This window comes from Phaeodactylum tricornutum, chromosome 20, assembly GCF_000150955.2.
Source record: "Phaeodactylum tricornutum CCAP 1055/1 chromosome 20, whole genome shotgun sequence".
Taxonomy (NCBI): domain Eukaryota; phylum Bacillariophyta; class Bacillariophyceae; order Surirellales; family Neidiaceae; genus Phaeodactylum; species Phaeodactylum tricornutum.
The window spans coordinates 492,783-510,320 of NC_011688.1; the positions used below are offsets into that span (position 1 = coordinate 492,783).

Here is a 17,538-nt window from a genome sequence, read left to right on the forward strand (position 1 = left end):
TTAGATGAGGCACAAGAAAAATATTTTAACCGTCTCATTCGGCTTCAAAAGTAACTGTAAATGAATGCCGACGGATAAACGCAGCGTATGAACAGTAAAGAGGCAAGCAACGTGCGGTATGTTGACTGTGTGGGACAGCTGGCAAAGGACTTAATTTGCGAAAGGTGCTGTGCAAGCAGGATTAGCACAGCGCAACTTTAGTAAGTCTTTCTGCTCGCTGCTTCCAAATTGGACGAAGTATAGAAGTGCAGGCCTCGTTGCTTCCTACACCGGCAATCCAGTCCCCGGAACGATGGAAGATAAACTCTCGTCACCTTCGTCATCCTCTCAGGGCGCCAGTGTCGCCACCCCGGTCAAGCGACAGCACGAAAGCGACGATATTGCGCTTGTAATACGAAAACAGCCTCCCTCGCACGTGTTTTCTGGTGAAGTGTTCGACATTGAGTTTGAATTGGAAGTCAGTCCAGGATCGCAGTATAGCCCTCCCGCGAACGTCGAGGTCATGGTCACACTTGATTCAAGCAAAGGCATATCGAAAGATGAAACGAAGTTAATTATTTTGGAAGAACCTCGCTTGTCGCCTAGTCGCAAAACTGGGAAAGCTAGATGTCGGCTTGACTGCGTTATCTTACCGAAAGAACGTGGGGCTGCAGTTTGCATTCGCGTCGGGGCCAAAAAAGAGCGAGAAATATCTGCATGTGTCACAAACTACATTCATATTGTAAGAGCAAAGCTTTGGGTTCGTGTTGATGAGTCTTGGGGAAATGTTTGGTACAAAGATGAAGGTGGTCGGGACAAATCGATTGAAGTCACCGTTAAGGCCTTCGATCAGCAAAATAACATTGTGAAGGAAAGAGTGCCACTTTCCTTGAAATTATGTTATGACTCCCCATCTCTTTTAAGAGTTTCCAATCAGCATCTTTTACGCAAGCTTGGGTCTGAGAGAACTCTCCAAATCGAGGAACAAACTGGCATAGCAAAGATTAGATTCCGAATAGAGGATGTGTCCAAAAATCACCAAGGTCAAGACTTTGTGGTGGAAATATCAGCAGACAAAGAATTCCAAGACTTTGCTCCGGCGACAACACCGCCAGTAGCCGTTCGCTCGAAGAGGAATAAACGTCACAGAAACACTCCGTCCAGTGGAAGCTCTCGCCCGTCAATTGCACTGGACCGAAATCGCAATGAAACATTTCTGGGTATGCAAGAGGCAGCACAGTTTTCAAATCCTGTAACCTCTCTTAGTCCGGATACAGGGAGACTGAGGGAAGCGCTTCAAGAGGTAATACACTGGACAGAAGAAGTCGTGAACGGTCTCTATCCGTTGCAATGGCAAGTTCTCGGATACACGCAGAATCCCGACGGGAGTCCTGACTATAGTCGACCTTATCACAGCATGACAAATCCCAATGCAGTCATCAGCAGGGTACTTTCCACGTACAACCAATCTACTCGGGACAACCTTAACATTTTAAAGCAGGCAGTTGACCGGACAGAAGTATTGAACGATACAAGCGGACAATCGTCTTATGCTGCACCTGCCAACATGCAGAGAGCGTTTGACTCGATGGGGGACGCGGGTCAGCCTCAGAACATATTGCCCTCTCGCCAACGGATAGACCCGGTCTACGGAGATTACGCAACTTTGCAGCATCCATCATATTTTCCGCAACCACCTTCGCGTACAGGTGATCCGGCGATGTTGAATACCCCAGGTCGGCGTTCGCATCATGTGAGTTACGGGAGCCAATCCAAGATAAATTCCAATGAAGACAATCCAGAGAGTCTGGTGGAATATGTTCTGGCGAAAAAATACAAATCCCTGCATAGTGGAGAGCATTTGGGCTTTCCAGCATACTCAGGTAACAAAGAAATAGTGGGTTTCTACCGTGAGGCGACGAACAAGCTGGGAGCTAGCCAATTCGTTGCTATAGGCAGGCACACCCGCGATTTCGGGCCCTTCGAGATTTTGCAAGCAACTGATATTCTTGAGGAGGCAATAGCGAACAAAAGCGACGCGGTTCATGCTCTAAAAGATTGGGGCTCGATTGGGAATTTAATCGATCACTGTCTTGTTTATGATTTCAGCAAAGATGTTTCTGGTGTTGGAGGCACTCACCATTCTTTATCGGGGGCCTGATAGGAATTAAGGTTGACTGAACTATTTTTACTGCCGAATACACACAGAAAGGCAACCGTCCAGTTGAGTCTTACGCTGCACATACCGGTTTTACATTAGTTCTCAAGGTGCGCAATCTAATTCAGAGGATAGAGAATGTCGACCAACCTAGCTAAACCCCTTTTTGCGAGGCATCGAGAGAGCAACCGTCTCGATCACAAACATTTAAGGCCTACGCCGGCACCTCGATGCAAGCAATCACCATATAGTAGACGATCATACGTAACTCTTAAATCACTAGAAGCCCGACAAGTACGGTTTTACTCACAGTCAGGAAACATAGCATTGGAGTGCGGGCAGCTAGCTTTAGACGAGCCCGTAGGCCTGATAACACCGGTGTGGCTTCACGACGGCCCCTCAGAATTCCATGAACTTTCTTTGTCTTTGACCAGGCCTTGCTCCTTCAAAAACTGCAGTTGTTTTTCCCGTTGTAGCTTTGAGCGTTCGTGAAGAGAGAGATGCTGTACCAAAGTGCAGAGATAGAATAGCATGAGATCAGAGTTTTGTAAGATGGCATCAATCAAGGTTCGAGACTTACTGAGACTGATTCCGTCATTTTCTTTTCGTCAGAAAGTTCATCCCCAGCCAGACGATTGCGGTTGTCTCCCTCCTCTGTGAAATCTGCTGCCCCATTTGAATTAATTGAACCGCTACTGTCGTCCTCATCCGAAGAGCGTTCATCAGGAAGTGGACCAAGTACAGCCTCCTCCATACGTTTCCAAATACGGGAACCCTGCGACTTGACAGACCTAGAAGAAGATGTCTTTCCGTGCCGCTTGGACAGACCTGGAGATCTACCCGCTTGCTCTTGACGAGGATTGTTTTCGTCAACGCGAGCGCGACTGGGAGTGCTTTGTTTCTCTGCTTCAAGCCTAGTCAGTTGTGCAACAGACGCCTTCCCTGAAGCAATCGGCGATGTATCGTGGACTCCGCTAGGACGCGGAATGTCATTTCTTCTAATACGTGGTGCTTGTGGACTATTCTTCTTTGACGCGCGGGCAGCCTCTAGGTGGTTCTGTGGAAAAGAACCAACCCCGATATACGTCGGGGGGCCCGGAGTTCTCTGTGATGAACTATTTTGCCTTGTGCCATTCATGTTGGGACTGTTTCCTCCCAGATCTCGATATGGTGAGTACTCGTTGGTAAACGCTTCGTAATGTCGCTGCGTACGGTCTTCGGTCAACTCAGACATGTGGCTCTTATTGTCAATATCTTCGACCAGATTGCGTCGATCACTTGTCTTTTCTTCTTTCGCAAAAGGCAGCCCTCGAGCGACATCTTCGGCTTCATTGTCGTTATCGACGTTTTCACTTTCATCCCTTCCGCGATGAACGACAACAATATTGTTGCGGGACCGCGACGCATATGAACGATGGTCGAAAGGACCGATACTTCCGCCGACTACACTACCCACTCCAGATTGTGACATCATTTCCATCATATTTTGTTGCACTTTGACTTGGCTCTCCATTTTTTCAACATAGCGTTCCAGTAAACTATTCTTTTCCCGCTCTTGCTCCGCTTGCATTTTGTGACTTTCTTGTTGGTGGCGCATCATAGATAGTTCAGACATAGCATTTTCCAATCTGGATCGCAAATCGATTACCTCTTTTTTTAGGATCTTCTTGTGCTGCTGTACTTCACTCAATTTAGTTTTTTGCTGACTTTGGTACATGGTGACTTCCATTCGTGTACTACTGAGATCTTTCTCAACGTCTTTCAGCTCTTTCTGGGACTGCTGATACTTCGCTGTTGCCGTATCAACTTGAGCTTGCCATTGCTGCTTCTCCGTCAAGAATTCGTTTTTCAGTTCTTCCAGTTCCTTTGTAAGCTCTTCCACCTTGACCTGATCTGACTGGCCTGTCTGCTGCAGGTTGTCCCGAAGACGTTCTTTTTGGCAGTGTAGATCGATGGAGACTTCTTCGACGACTTGCAAGTATTCTAAAAGGAGCCGCACTGCTTGTGGTATACCCATATCTTGGATCCGGACTGTTCCTAAATTCCGTTGAAACTGGGCACGTTTCTCCAGAATTCTTGGGTCCAAGTCTGAAACCGGTCGCTCCAACGAGTCTTCCATTAGGCGCCAACACGATCGTCGAACGTCCTCTTGACTGCTACGAACGCGATACAACTCATCCTGACATTCTTCCTGCACGCGCGCGGCCCCGTCTAAATCGGTGTGAAGGCCTTGTAACTGTTGCGCAAAGCCGTCACAGACTTGCTTGTAGGCTTCACACTCGTCCAACAAGGCGGAATGGCGACAATTCAACAAGGAATCCGTCCAATGCTCTGATTCGGTATCACTGCCGGTACAAAAGTAGAATGGTCGTAAGTCTGGATTTACCTGGTCGTCGCCGGCGAGTTCAAGAACGTGCTTGTCAGCAGAAGAGCGGTGAACAGAGGTGTAACATTCGAGATCGATAATCCCTGCCGGGTGACTTGATGATAACTTGGAGGGTTCTGGTCCAGCTGATCCGCCTTCCGTTTCTTCATTGGCATTGTTTTGTCCATTGAATAAGTAAAGACTGCCGCGCTTTTCGTGCTGCTTACGGTTGCCGTAACCGAGTTGGACCGCTTTGTTCCAACTTTCCTGCTGCTGGGGAGTTGGATTGGGTATTGGTGGGGCTTGACCGGGAACTACATTGGCGTCAAAGTAGTAAAGAAAGCTGTGTGGTACAATACAACACCATCGTGCTTGCCAAACATGCTGTTCGTTACGTTTGAAAAGCCAGCCGGATTTCGTGGCGAGCATCTGCAGAACGTCGGGGGATCTCGGGGGTGCGCTTTTGATGGTACATACTGTGTTGAGATTGGAAAACCAGGATGAGGTAACCCCTGTTCGACTGAGAACTGCTCTCTTGGCATCTTCTCCCGCTTGCGAAAGCTGAGCGGTTAGACCCTGCTTGGCTGCCATGCTGCTTGAACGAACTGGCGGTCAAATTCGTGAATATTCGCGAGTCGGGAATTTGAGATTGTTCTTTATTGGGATTCTGCACAAACGCGAACGAATTTAGCCCTTCTCAGAGGTCAGGAGGAGCAGCACATGCGCATCAGACTGACAAGTTGAAACGATCCGTGAGAAATTGTGCGGTATGCTATGTAGTCACCGTTTGCCTTTGTTGGCGTCATCGAAGCTACCGACTCAACCAAGGGCAGCAGGGATCGGAGCTCATTGGGTAGGTCCATAAAATTGGGAATCTCGATGTGTAGTAGCGTGAATAACCGTTTTTTAGTGTTGTGTAATTGGAAACCAACAGGTCAAAGTGTTTTCATAACAATTTATCGAGAATTGATCAACGAATCCTATAAAGTGGAGAGTCGCATTTGTGTCGTTTTACATTAACAAGAATACTCAAAATTAACTGTAAAGTTCCACATCGTTACATTAGCACAACTCCAGGTAAACAAACCATAAAGTTCCTCGTACCGCCTGCCTTCGCCATTTTCGGGATCAGGCAAAAGAATGAATCCAGCACATTGGATGTTGATATTGATACAAACCTATTTTACAGTTAAGTAGAACCGAGCGACGATATGAAAACAGCCCGCGGTCGAAGCTGCCCCCCTAAAAGTGGTGTGTATTTTACATCAGTTCCCTATTAGCTACCAGACAGGACTACCCTGCTCTGGTCTTGCCATATCTTCTGGCGTCTATTTCAACTACAAACCAAAACACGCAGTCACTCTAGGGACCCGTAGCGACCGCTTCGGGTGAGCTGCACGATTTCATTCGCCTCACACCCGCTTTGGTAAATCGGAGGGTTCCTCGACGGACTCGTCCGGTTCCAGTTGCGTAGGAAATGCTGCCACAGATCGGCACAAGGAAATTCAATAATTAGCGCTGTAGCCAAGGCCAATACGTAGCTTACCACACAAACAGACAGATAGTTCATTCCGAACGTCAATAAGCGGAATTGCTCTTTTTGGCGATCGGCTAATTGCCACACAAAAATGACAATAGGATGAATCAAGTAGGCTCCGAAAGAAAGTTGCGACAGAGCTGTCCAGCATTTCCACGATAGAACGGACGCCAGCAAACTGCGTTCGCTATTCCGACCCACGCATATGTACAACAGAACTGCTACTCCAGCTATCCATACCGTGCGACCCAGCGCCGTATACAGAAATGTGACGTTTCGCGACCACGATGAACCGCAGTGATCGACTTCTGGCCATTCTGTGTATTGGCATGGACGACGGGCGTATGCACCGGCCGCGGTTCCGAATGTGACTAGAGCCATGCACACCAAAGCTACTGCCATCGCTAAATGTAGTCTCCAAGTCCATGAACTCCGTTGTCGAAGCACGGAAGTAGGAAGGAGCATGGCGACGTACATGCCAGCAAAGTAGGCTTGCGCACGAATATGCGGTTTAGCGTAGGCCTCAACATCAAAGCGGGCGACAGCGGCACCGTCAAATGTATTTACACTCCAGCGACGGTTGTAGCTCAAATACATTGTGATCAATACCGAAAGCAAAGCTAGCGAGAGCGTCACTCGACGACCGTGCATTGAATTCGACTGGTACCAAAACACTAGAAAAATACCGACAACAAAGAGTTGTACGTCCACAGCAAGGTACCAGGAATGGTAGAAGCAAGTCTCTGTAATGGCAAGATCCAACGGAACAAAGTTGTTGACAAAGAGAAAGTTGGTCCAGCCGTAGTCGTGACAAGGTTTTAACAGGGCCAACCATTGATACCAAAAAGGTCCACTACCCAGATGGGGTGCAATTTGAGTGTAAAACCCTAAACAAGCAGCGTAGACAGGCAGTATTCGTACAACCCGAGCAAAGAATAGAGAAGGTATGTTTGTAAGATATCTCCAAACGACAGGCCGAGAATTTCTTCGCGGCATTTTGCGATCTACGACGTGCACCATTAAGAATCCACTAATGCACAGGAACGTATCCACTGCAAGTCGACTCGAAAATAGTAATTGGCCAGCAACAGTGGTCGTCAAGCCATGCGGTGGAAGAAAGTTGGCCGGATTGGAGTAACCAGCTCCACTGGTGCTCATGATCGCCATGGAGTGACCCAACATAATCCAAGAGATGCTCCCTACACGCAGGCCGTCCAGCACAGCAGTCTCGGTAGAGTGCTGACGGTTCAGTCGCCGTACGTGCCTTGACATGTCAAACGAAGACCATATTGGATTTGTAAAGAGTAGCCCGCCGATGTCGCCGTCGTTCTCTACTTTCTCTCGACTGGAAGACGCTTCGAGAGAATTGCTAGTTTCCGCTCCTTTAACGGTGCCATTGTTTGCGCTCTTTGAAAAATTCCGCCGCTGTCGCGACAGCGTCCCAACCATGGAAAAAATTAACAGCAAAAGAATTACAGCAATAAAGATGATTCCAAATGGCACCAAGCTCCAGGGTACGGTAAAATCCCCGCAAATCCATCCTGTTTGGAGGAACTTGTTCAGATCAGCTATTCGATCGAGCAACGTAACGTATTCTTGCGCCAGCGGAGGGTCCACCGACGATTCTCCAGCAGAGACGCGTGCGACTGTACTTACAAAGTCATCGGCCGCCAAATCGAAGGCCGAGCATTCAGGGACAACGCATACGGCTGCGAAAGTAATGGAATCTCTACGAACACCGGCTCCGGCTAGGCATGTTTGCAAAGAACATTCATCAATATTTCCCAATCCTCCTCCTGCGTATACCCAGGGCTGCGCGTAAAGTGCTTCCAGTCCGGAGGGATGACTACTTGCTTCGGTCGCAACGGAAAGCGCGGAAGCGTCAGAAAAGAAAGTCGCGAGCGATCCAGTACATGCCGCGCTAGTTAAAAGAGGAGGAGTCGAACCCAATGAGGTAGACCAGCTGTAGGGATCGTGGACGTCCTCCAATACAGCTGTTTCACTCGATGCCATTGTCTGTACGCCTTGCAGGTGAAAAAAGGGAAGACAGTGCTCTGAATTTTACTCACTGTCAATCAAACGACAGCCCTCTATTGATTTATTAGCGAGGCATTCTTTGACGGCAATGAAACGCTTTTGGTTTTTCTTTCTGGAAGCAACTGATGCTTCGGCTTTACTTGAAGTGATCGGTTATGGAAGCTTCAACTGGCCTTACAGTCAACGCTTCGGTGACTTACAGAAAAAGATATTTTCTCGACTAATATTGGAGTTAAAATTATTGTACACAGTACCTATACTGGTCTCCCTGTTCTCTGACTGAGAGCTACTAGGTAGGAAGGAGGTCTTATACCAGTTAACTATAAACGAGACTTGACGCATGGGAAAAAAAACTAGTGCGAACGACCTGAAGTACAGACACAATACAAGTCTATGGGAATCACTTTTGCGGTTAGCCTCAAAAGATGCATCCAATAGCACAGCATAATATGATAGCCCACTGACTCGTACAATGAGTTATCGTGAACCAACAAGAATCCATAGAATACTCCAGCCAAGCTGAGCGGTCGAGCCGGAGTCACAGCATTACCGTTGGTGGCCCCTCAGTTCGAAGGCGACATCAGATACATACATGGATCCTCCTTTTGCCAACGAAGAAGACTCCCCACAAAGGCTGAATGAGCAACAATATTCGGGGAACACTGTAAACCCTAAGTGATTATAGATCTTTCTAAAGTTTTATTTGTACTAGTTTACTTTGAAAAGACGTTCATCTTTTGTGTGTGATGGATATTGTAGGCATGGTTCTTGCGATTCCCCGTTCGCAAGAGAGTAAGATGACAGTCAATCTTGCTATCTTCAGCGCTGACCAGACGAGCTGCGTTGCTGTCGAATGGCCGCGTCCAAGGCAAACAGGACGTGCGTGGCTGCGTCGTGCTGTTCGTCCGGCGCGTATTTGCGTAGGCACAGGTCTTCCCCCCATTCCATGTCTTGTGTGTTGGCGGACCCGTACGTTCCGTTGTAAAAGGGTGTAAAAGCGGTGGAAGCCAGCATGGAAAAGTGCCGCTGTGGCACTAACGACCCATCGTTGGTGAAAAAGTGGGGAGGCAAAGAAACCGGAAGGATGGAGCACAGTACCCGGCGCGTCCAGGCATCTTGGACAAGAACAAGCTTACCGGAACGACTGCAAACTTCCTGCGAAATGACTTGACACGACGGCGAAAGTTGAATAGTTTGAAGGTACTCATCGTCACCGTGAATTTTGAGACAATGGGTTTTGTCCGACTGTCGGCACAACTGAAAATACTGGATCTCTGAGCGTTCCAGACTAGGTCGTCGTTCCGCGGTAGCCAGTTTAGTACGGAGGCTGTCCGACAAGGAAATGGCTGCCCATCCCGAAACAAGAATACTGGAGGATTCCACCGAATCCAAAGCATCATTGTGCGGTAAGTATACCGGTCCATTGTGTGCAGATTTAGTAACGGGTTCGGGCAGGCTGGATAATTCCGACAATTGGGAATTCTTTTGTTCTGCCCAATTCAGCATCCAAGATTCCGGTGGGGGGGGACCCGATATGACTGTTTTGGGTGAAAGTTCGTCTTCCGATGGGGAAATGTATCCCGACTCGCGTTGGCGTTCGTCCGCCTCGGCTTCTTCGTCCGTGGATAGCAACAAACTAGATTCGTCGTTCTGCGGATCGTCCTCATCTCCAAAGGTACTAAAAGTCGCACAGCGATCCAATTCACAAAGATTTGGACTTACTCCATCAAAGTCGATAAAGACCGGTGGGAGTTCGGGTTTTGCTGGTTCCATGATGAGGTGAATTGTCGAGACCGAGAACTGAAACGATTCGTGGGCTTGCCGGCGGTGGAGACTATTGGTAGTATTCATACTGGCTTTGGAGAATTCGGAAGGCAACCTGCACCTCGCAGCAACGACTGGATTCGAATGACCGGCGGTATTCGTTGTTACGGTACTGTTGCGAGGCAAGGGGGGTCGTGTCTGCTGCAACGGCAGTGTACTTGGCAAGGCGGTACCTTGTGACGTGAGCGAGCTTCCCGGTGCGGTAGCGGTTCGTTGTATTCGTCGCGGTCGATCCGACATGATTACCTTGTTGTTTGCACGCTGACTGTGAGTACCTACTACCGAAGAGGATGTCAATGTCTTCCGAGCGGAAGGGTCTTTCGGAATGTTGACATCCGCGGCCGTATCCACGGATTGCGCTCGTCGTATTGACTTGAGCATGATTGGAGACATGGTGGAGTGTAGAGGGGAAGGAATGAAAAGGCCCTCCGACTCGTTATTGGTTGGGTATGGGTGCACCTGTTTCGTTCGCTGATATTGTTCGCGTTGCGGTGAAGCGGAAAACGAACGGCGACTGGTTTGCGTAGGACTACTGTGAATGCGTTGAAAGTGTGTGTTCGAGGTCGAGCTCGTAACGCTCGAATTCCGGTAGCAATCGTCGTTGCGCGACTCCGATCCGTGTTCCCGACTCGAAAAGACTATGGCATCGAGGTCGTGACTGATCGATGTCGTTCGGAGAGGTCGTTCCGGTCCAAATTCTTCGTTGCCGGGCCAACACCATCGCAAACGCAGGAAAGACGACAATAAGCCAAACGTTGGATCCTCCAACACAACAATCGGCACGTTGTCCTCCAACTCTTTCATCGTCACCCCTAATCACGAAGCGCTCGTTTCAACCGACGCACAAAGCGGGATTGCGACTTTTCAATGTATCAAGCAATGAAAGTGCGCTTCGTTCAAGCGAGGAAAAGAGACTATCGGTAGTCGAACGACGATAGCGACAGCACTCGTTGGGCGATTATAACCAATCCTCTGTAGGAATAGAACGCAGAAGGCAATCAATCGATCAACCAATCCACCAATCCACCAAACAGAGGAAATGGGTGTGAAGGGTAGTGTATCCCAAGTACTGTGTGAGGTCGACCTGACGATGCCTCCGGAGCATCTGTGCTGGCTTGCGCTGGAATCCATCTTTCACGGTGTCTTTGTTGCATTTCTCTTTAAGGACTTATTGTACTTATACAATTATTTAATCTTATCGGCTAGCGTTGAGAAAATAGCATTTAAAACGATACATGGCACGAATCGACGGTTGAAGTTACTCCGAATCTTTGGACCTAAGAGGTTGCTGCACCCACGGAAGAAAGCGTTTAGAAGTATTTTCGACTCCGACCAAGATTCTGCTCTGGGTTGGGTGGGTGTACGGGTCCCGCACCGTTCGCTATTTTTTTGCTTCTAGTGTCAGCGCTGGGTAGGAGTCCCGTATTCTTCAGTCTTATTTCATGCGAGGAAATCGCGATCCCAACAATCCCGGTGCACTTTCGGAAGCTCCTCCCAGCCAGAAGACCGGAGCTACCCAGAATAACAGTGTTCCTAGTCAATTCAAGTAAAATACTGGTAGCTACTAGAAAAGGCACGGTGTCAAGGGTGGATTCGCAATCAGTCATCTTGCCAATGACAGGCGAGAAAAGGTTGGATTGGCACATCTTCATGCTCGCGTTTCCTCTTTTTGTCGGGAATTAATTTTGAATGTGTACAGTGTGGTACGTTGTATCGTGCTTTCCAAGTCGCGACTGGTTTCGGGAGCAGTCGTGGCCCGTGCGCTTTAGTGTAGAAGAAACGGTTCACTTACTCAAAAGTCACCTTGTCAAAATGTCAAGGAATATATGGTTTTCTACATGAAAGCTTCCAGAAAGTCAAGAGGAAGAAATTCTAACTTTTAGTGGCGTTCTGTAGCCTATACCAGTCGTGCGAAAACCAATGCTACGCCTCTCGCAAATATTTCACAGCATACTAGTCAGGGCTTTTGTTTCAGTACGGTGAAGGAAAGCAGCCGTCGCAAGCCAGCTGCGACTTCGCGGCTTCAGCCTTTGATGTACAGTGAAATTAGACCGGCCAGCATGGCCAACACACCGAATAGGACCAGAAAGATGGCGATTCCGAAATCGACCCAGGTCGGCGGGTCTTCTTGCGGATCGGGTTCCACCGTTGTCTCTTGTTGTCTCTGTTGCTCCAGCAGCTTTTTGCCGATTTGCTGGTTTATGCCCTGGCCTTCTCTGCCTGCCGACGGCACAAAGGGACGGTTCAACATCGAAGAGTTCTTCGGGCGTTGCTGTTGCTCCTTGGCCAACATTGGCAAATAGGCATCGTCGAAAGCGTGCTGGGAAGACGGTCTCAAAACCGCGGCCTCCTCCGGATCTGCGTCTATGTATCCCTTTCGGCTCACGGCCACACGATGGTACTCAACCTCTCCAATGCGAATGGGATGGGGAGACTTCAACGCCAAATCATAGATGTGCGACGTCAGCCCCCTTCGCCCTATTTTGGCGATGCTGCACCAAAAAGGCATCCACAAAATGTACCATACAATGCGTTTCAAAATCGAGAAGAGCAAACTCTCTTGGACCAACGGCTCACTAGTTTTTTCTTGTTTGGGAGGATCGTTTTGTCCTGCAACTAAGGGTGTCGTCTCAACTGCAAGAGTAGGTCGACTGGATTGACCTGTATGACGATCTGCTGTGGATTTGTTGTTGGTTCTCCACACAGACCCTAGCCAAGATGCATCAACCAATTCCAAGAAGCGACCACCGTGTACCCCAAAATATACCAGTCCCGGTCCAATGTAGGAAAGGCAGGATCCACCCACGGCTCCTGTAGCAGCCAATACTGACCCCAAATCTTCAAAGAATGCTGCGGGTATCACTGCAATCAAGTAGAGCAATACAGTCAGCCCAATTCGTCGGTCCCGTCGGTTCAAAATGGCGGAGTCTTCTCCTTCATGGGCCCGCCGCCCCGAAAATAGCAAAACAACGCAGACGTGTCGAGCAACAAAGGACTCGAGAGGATAAACAAAAAGCATGGTACAACCAAGCATCCCACGTGCCGCGTTAGCTGAGAATGAGTCGACACTCAAATTGTTGAGGATATTGCCTTGGGTTTTATCGAGATAGCCTAGGTATCCAGACACTCCACACGTCGTTGCTAGGCATGCACATAAGATCAATGCATTGCGAGTGACAATGGACCAGCGGGCCACCGTAGGTCTATCCAAACTTCCTGCGATAATGAACGCTGAGTGTTGACACACAAAGGCGAAGGATAATACACCCAAGCCGACAAATATTGTGTCAGCGTGGAAAGTGTCAATTAGCACGGCTGGCCAACCGCCGCGATTTTGAAATGACTCTTCAATCGGGGCATTCCACGCGACTAAACCCACCAACACGGTATCAATGATAACCGACAAACGCGAAGTCCATGCCAAATCAGCCATATCACGTTGCGAGCTCAAAGGCACCATAATCAATATAGAAACTAGCAAAAGCACAGCTCGTTTCATTGGAAAGTCGTCAGTTTCTATGCCAATCATGACGGAAAAGCTGTCTTTAACAATCATGAGGTAAGACAGCATGGCACCGTACGCCATGACAAACATGTTGATTGCAACAAAGCGGAAACCTGCAACACCGAAGGGAGCCTCCATTGCAGTTTCGTATGACGGACAATGAACATGTTTGGCGGTGCTTATCAGTAAGCGTAGTGATTTCTCTGTAATCACTGCACACAATAAGATAAGAAAGAGCCCGGCACCAAATCCAGCTTGTTGAATCGCATATGGAATACCGACAATACCGCTTCCAACAATTGCATTTACTAGATTTGCGGTACAACCGAGCATTGTACTCTTATGCTCGTGAACTTCTTTTTGTGATACGGTAGTTCGGGTCCCACCCGGGCTTTGGCGTACCACGACGACATGAGGAGTCGAAGGCCGGAAAAATGGCGATGGGGGTGCTGTTCTAGTCATAGAAAATCCTGAAGAACAAATCGTTCGAGATCGAAAGTCTCCCGCTTGAAACTAGTAAGCAAAAATGCTTTTGTATCCTTTCACTAATTATTGGCACACCACAGTGACTGGTTGGTAGACTTGAAAACGGGTCCTGAAAAGCACGGAAGAGTTGCTGTGGCTCATGATTTATTGATCCTTCTGCCGTACCATATTGCGGCCCAAATTGGGCACATAGAAACCCATATCGGTGGACTGGAAATTCGCGCTGGAAATTCGCTGTAATGCAAATCATTGCCTCATACCCTACCCTATCTCGGAGCTACATAACGTATAGGGCTCTCACAATCAAACATTGTGGGGGGAGGGGGGGGGGGGGGGGGGGGGCTCGCATATTGGTTTCTCTTGTGTTCTTTTTCTATGCCGCCCCTGAAAACAGTGTCAGCGAAGTCTCTTAAGAGGGTTCGAAAAGCTGGAGTCGCTGCGGTCATCAAGCAAAGCGAAACCCTCATATTTCTCTCTCCATGCCTATAACAGAAACTTTTTCTCGTTCCGCTATAAAATGTCCAAGCGTTTGCTGAAAGTGAGTACCCGCGGGTTGAATGCTATGTCGTGATTTGCCTCATTTGATTGTGGAGTAGTGACATCTTTCGTGGTGACTAGCAAACCCACTTTGCTTTCTCGTCGGTGAAATATGACATCCCTGGAGACTAAAAAGGTTCATTGACTTTTCCATCCTGAAAACCCGCGGTGTGTCGACTCAACAAGTCGTGAACTTTGTTGGTGCATCATATGGGCTAATTGAATTGACCGTTATCCCTCTTTTGTGAATGCAGGAGCACAAATCTTTGGCGGAATCCCCTCTTGACTTCGTAGTCGACTTTGAGATTGTCGGGGATGATTTATTTCAATGGCGTTGCACAATGCTGGGACCAGACGACTCCCCATACGCTGGTGGAAGGTTTGTCGTCCGCTTGGAATTTCCAACGACCTACCCCTTCAAGCCTCCAAAATTAGTCTTCGAGACAAAAGTTTACCATCCCTCCGTAACACTCGAGACAGGGGAAGTATGTGGTGCTGTTCTTGGCCAGTGGGGGCCTACATTGAATGTCCAGCATTGCTTGCTTACTCTATATAGTCTTTTACAAGATCCACAGCCCGATCATCCTCTCGAAGACGACATTGCACAGCAGCTTGCAAAGAAGCCAAAGGACTTTGAGAAGACGGCGAGAAAATACACGAAAGACTACGCCAAGTAAAAACATTCTGTGGCACGACCCCACAGCTAGAGACACTTCGAACGTCCTCTATTTATGCGCAATTTAGAGAGGGCCATTTGCAAATACATTAATGCTTAACCTGACACTTACTGTTAGCACCACTTTCAAAAGTCCTCGTTCGCTGCATCTGTCAATTGCCACGGGTCTTCCACTTGGACGTCCACAATCTCTGGAATGCGCTGCTGGAGATAGTTCCCTACACGTTCTAGAACAGCCGTCCGCTGATGCCAAAAGCGTCCTTTTAGTGACAGTATTACGGAAGGCCCGTCCAAGTCAACATAATCCACACCGCCTGTGATACCAACTCCACGATTCTCCGCCGAGTAGCCAAACAGCGTTCCTAGCTCTCCTCGACATGCGCTAAGGACGCCAAGAACTGTTTCTTCGGTTAACTCTAGTTGAGACCCTTAAGTTGGTTTAAGTGGAAAAATTAGACTCGCGATACCGGGATGAACATTGCACACAATTCCGACGCACATTCGACTTACCAGCAGGAACCTGAATTGGATCTGCAGAGCGGTCAATTGTAGGGGCTTTTAGACTTGAGCCGATCTCAGCTTTTCGTTCTTGTGAGTCGTCTTCAATTGCGTACTCGTTCGTATCGATCTTACCCATCAAGTCGTCATCGTCGTCATCCAGGGCCTGAAAAGACGACCATTCACTACTCATGAGTAAGGCTTGAGGTTTTGTTGAACGTGAGAAAGGTGTTCCTCCCATCCTGACAGAGGTGTATGCATATACTCTTATCCAGTCGTTCAAAGTGATGGTGACCATCGCTATGCATGCGATTGCAAAGGATGCGGTCACCATGATTGATATGCCGGTTTGAAAAGTGTGGCGGCCTATGCCAGCTTGTTGATTGCAATCCGTAATCCTTCCTATGGGCGTACGAAGAGAGAATGTTTCTTACAGTTACTGTTTTCTCCCTTATACCACACTGACTGTCACGTTTTTTCGGAAACGCCCCGCTCTCTCTGGCTTAACAGTAGATTTCTCTCGCTGACTGTGACAAAAACACGGTTGATCATGGGAAAGAGCAATGAGGAATACGGAACTCAGAATGTTACTTCTATCTAGAACAGTGGAATCGCTCTTACATTCACAGTCAACGAGAAGGGCGGCGACCGGCGACTTTGGTCGAGCAGACAAGAACGAGGTAGGTAGATATTGATCTGCATCATTGAATGAACAAACAATGCAGCAGTCGTTGACTGTGAATCATGAATCCATACGCCATCCGTACCAAGTAACTAAAGCTAGATCGGAGAGTGCTCCGGAGAGGTATGCGGGCCCAGCGTTGTATTATTGACTCAGAGGGAGAGCACGAATTTCCAAAGGAAAAGAAATAATAATAGCTAGCTATTCTTAAACTAGTATTGTTGTCATCGAGCAGTCATCTGTGATACAGGATTGACTGAACTACACCACTTAGTGACAACTAAAAACCACTCCTGCTCCCACTCTTACTCACATGAATGTAAACATTTTGAAAAGCTTCCAAAGTTTGTTATTGTAAGTACGTCTATTAGAAGCAAAATTACGGATAGAAATATTAGAGCTCTGGATGACTAAACTCACTATCAAACAAAAAAAAGAAAGCATAACCTTTACTTTTCACAGCGTAGTAACTGAAATGACTGGCCAAATCCTTACAGCTGATGGTACCGCCAAGAGAGGGGGGAGGACGCACGATCGACAATTCTTACTCACATACCAGAAAAAGTTAAGTTTGCTTCAGCTTATTGTGTGTCACGCTTTTGGTGCTCTGAATTATGCTTTGAGACACGGCAAATAAAATCTTTGCTCGTTCAATCATGAAGGGATCAAATTTACTAAACAGAAGGTCAGTAAATTCCAGTAAGGAAGATCTGCTTCTTATATCATTTGTCATAGGCTAGATCGATCTGTACTTCAAAGCGTTGGCATTCCCTGTATATTCATCCCACAAAATTCTTCGTAAAAACAGAAAGAATGGCAATTCAAGAGCTGCGACAAATCTTTGGGAGGAAGCGCATGAACAAAAATTTTCAGGAGAGACGTTTGCATATTTGAGCGAACACTAAAAAAAGGTTCGTAACACATTGGGAAAACTATCTCCTTTCCTTTCAACGTGACTCATCGTGCTCCTTCACTTGTAGTGCGGATAAGCATAACTCCAAATATTGGTGAGCACTGATATGATAGAGAACAATTCGAATATTTATGCTTTATTTGAATGAAAATCCCATTTCTTCTCAAGAATTGTATCCTTTCCGCAGCCGAGTTACGATTCTTTGTATAACTCTTGTTTCAAAATTTTGCTATTTTACTGTAGTTCGTGCTAGGATATGGCTGAATCGGCGAGAAAATTCTTTTATAATAATACGGTAATAAAGTTCAATTTTCTCCTTATTGTTCCCTGCTCAACTCTCT

At 47.6% G+C, this 17,538-nt stretch overlaps 7 protein-coding genes across 7 annotated transcripts; 2 read left to right on the forward strand and 5 right to left on the reverse strand.

Moving 5' to 3' along the window:
* Positions 1-292: 292 nt before the first annotated feature.
* On the forward strand, positions 293-2,140 carry PHATRDRAFT_49069 (predicted protein; the record flags this gene model as incomplete). Its single annotated transcript, XM_002183580.1, has 1 exon — positions 293-2,140. The coding sequence occupies one exon, from the start codon at positions 293-295 to the stop codon at positions 2,138-2,140; it is 1,848 nt and encodes a 615-aa protein (XP_002183616.1).
* Positions 2,141-2,272: 132 nt separating this feature from the next.
* Positions 2,273-5,093, reverse strand: PHATRDRAFT_49070 (predicted protein; the record flags this gene model as incomplete). The annotated part of the gene is made up of 2 exons (XM_002183723.1): positions 2,273-2,640; positions 2,718-5,093. 2 exons carry the CDS (start codon positions 5,091-5,093, stop codon positions 2,524-2,526), a joined length of 2,493 nt encoding a protein of 830 aa, XP_002183759.1. The 3' UTR covers positions 2,273-2,523.
* Positions 5,094-5,859: 766 nt separating this feature from the next.
* On the reverse strand, positions 5,860-8,219 carry PHATRDRAFT_49071 (predicted protein; the record flags this gene model as incomplete). The annotated part of the gene is made up of 1 exon (XM_002183724.1): positions 5,860-8,219. Exon 1 carries the CDS (start codon positions 8,050-8,052, stop codon positions 5,860-5,862), a length of 2,193 nt encoding a protein of 730 aa, XP_002183760.1. The 5' UTR covers positions 8,053-8,219.
* A 530-nt stretch (positions 8,220-8,749) lies between these two features.
* Positions 8,750-10,958, reverse strand: PHATRDRAFT_49072 (predicted protein). Its single transcript, XM_002183725.1, has one exon. The coding sequence runs from the start codon at positions 10,702-10,704 to the stop codon at positions 8,896-8,898; it is 1,809 nt and encodes a 602-aa protein (XP_002183761.1). The 5' UTR covers positions 10,705-10,958; the 3' UTR covers positions 8,750-8,895.
* A 965-nt stretch (positions 10,959-11,923) lies between these two features.
* On the reverse strand, positions 11,924-13,992 carry PHATRDRAFT_49073 (predicted protein; the record flags this gene model as incomplete). The annotated part of the gene is made up of 1 exon (XM_002183726.1): positions 11,924-13,992. The coding sequence occupies exon 1, from the start codon at positions 13,865-13,867 to the stop codon at positions 11,924-11,926; it is 1,944 nt and encodes a 647-aa protein (XP_002183762.1). The 5' UTR covers positions 13,868-13,992.
* A 299-nt stretch (positions 13,993-14,291) lies between these two features.
* Positions 14,292-15,226, forward strand: PHATRDRAFT_30092 (predicted protein). Its single transcript, XM_002183581.1, has 2 exons — positions 14,292-14,429; positions 14,683-15,226. The coding sequence occupies exons 1-2, from the start codon at positions 14,409-14,411 to the stop codon at positions 15,103-15,105; spliced, it is 444 nt and encodes a 147-aa protein (XP_002183617.1). The 5' UTR covers positions 14,292-14,408; the 3' UTR covers positions 15,106-15,226.
* A 4-nt stretch (positions 15,227-15,230) lies between these two features.
* Positions 15,231-15,995, reverse strand: PHATRDRAFT_49075 (predicted protein; the record flags this gene model as incomplete). The annotated part of the gene is made up of 2 exons (XM_002183727.1): positions 15,615-15,995; positions 15,231-15,520 (listed from the first exon to the last, which is right to left on the reverse strand). Exons 1-2 carry the CDS (start codon positions 15,934-15,936, stop codon positions 15,231-15,233), a joined length of 612 nt encoding a protein of 203 aa, XP_002183763.1. The 5' UTR covers positions 15,937-15,995.
* Between the last annotated feature and the right edge of the window lie 1,543 nt (positions 15,996-17,538).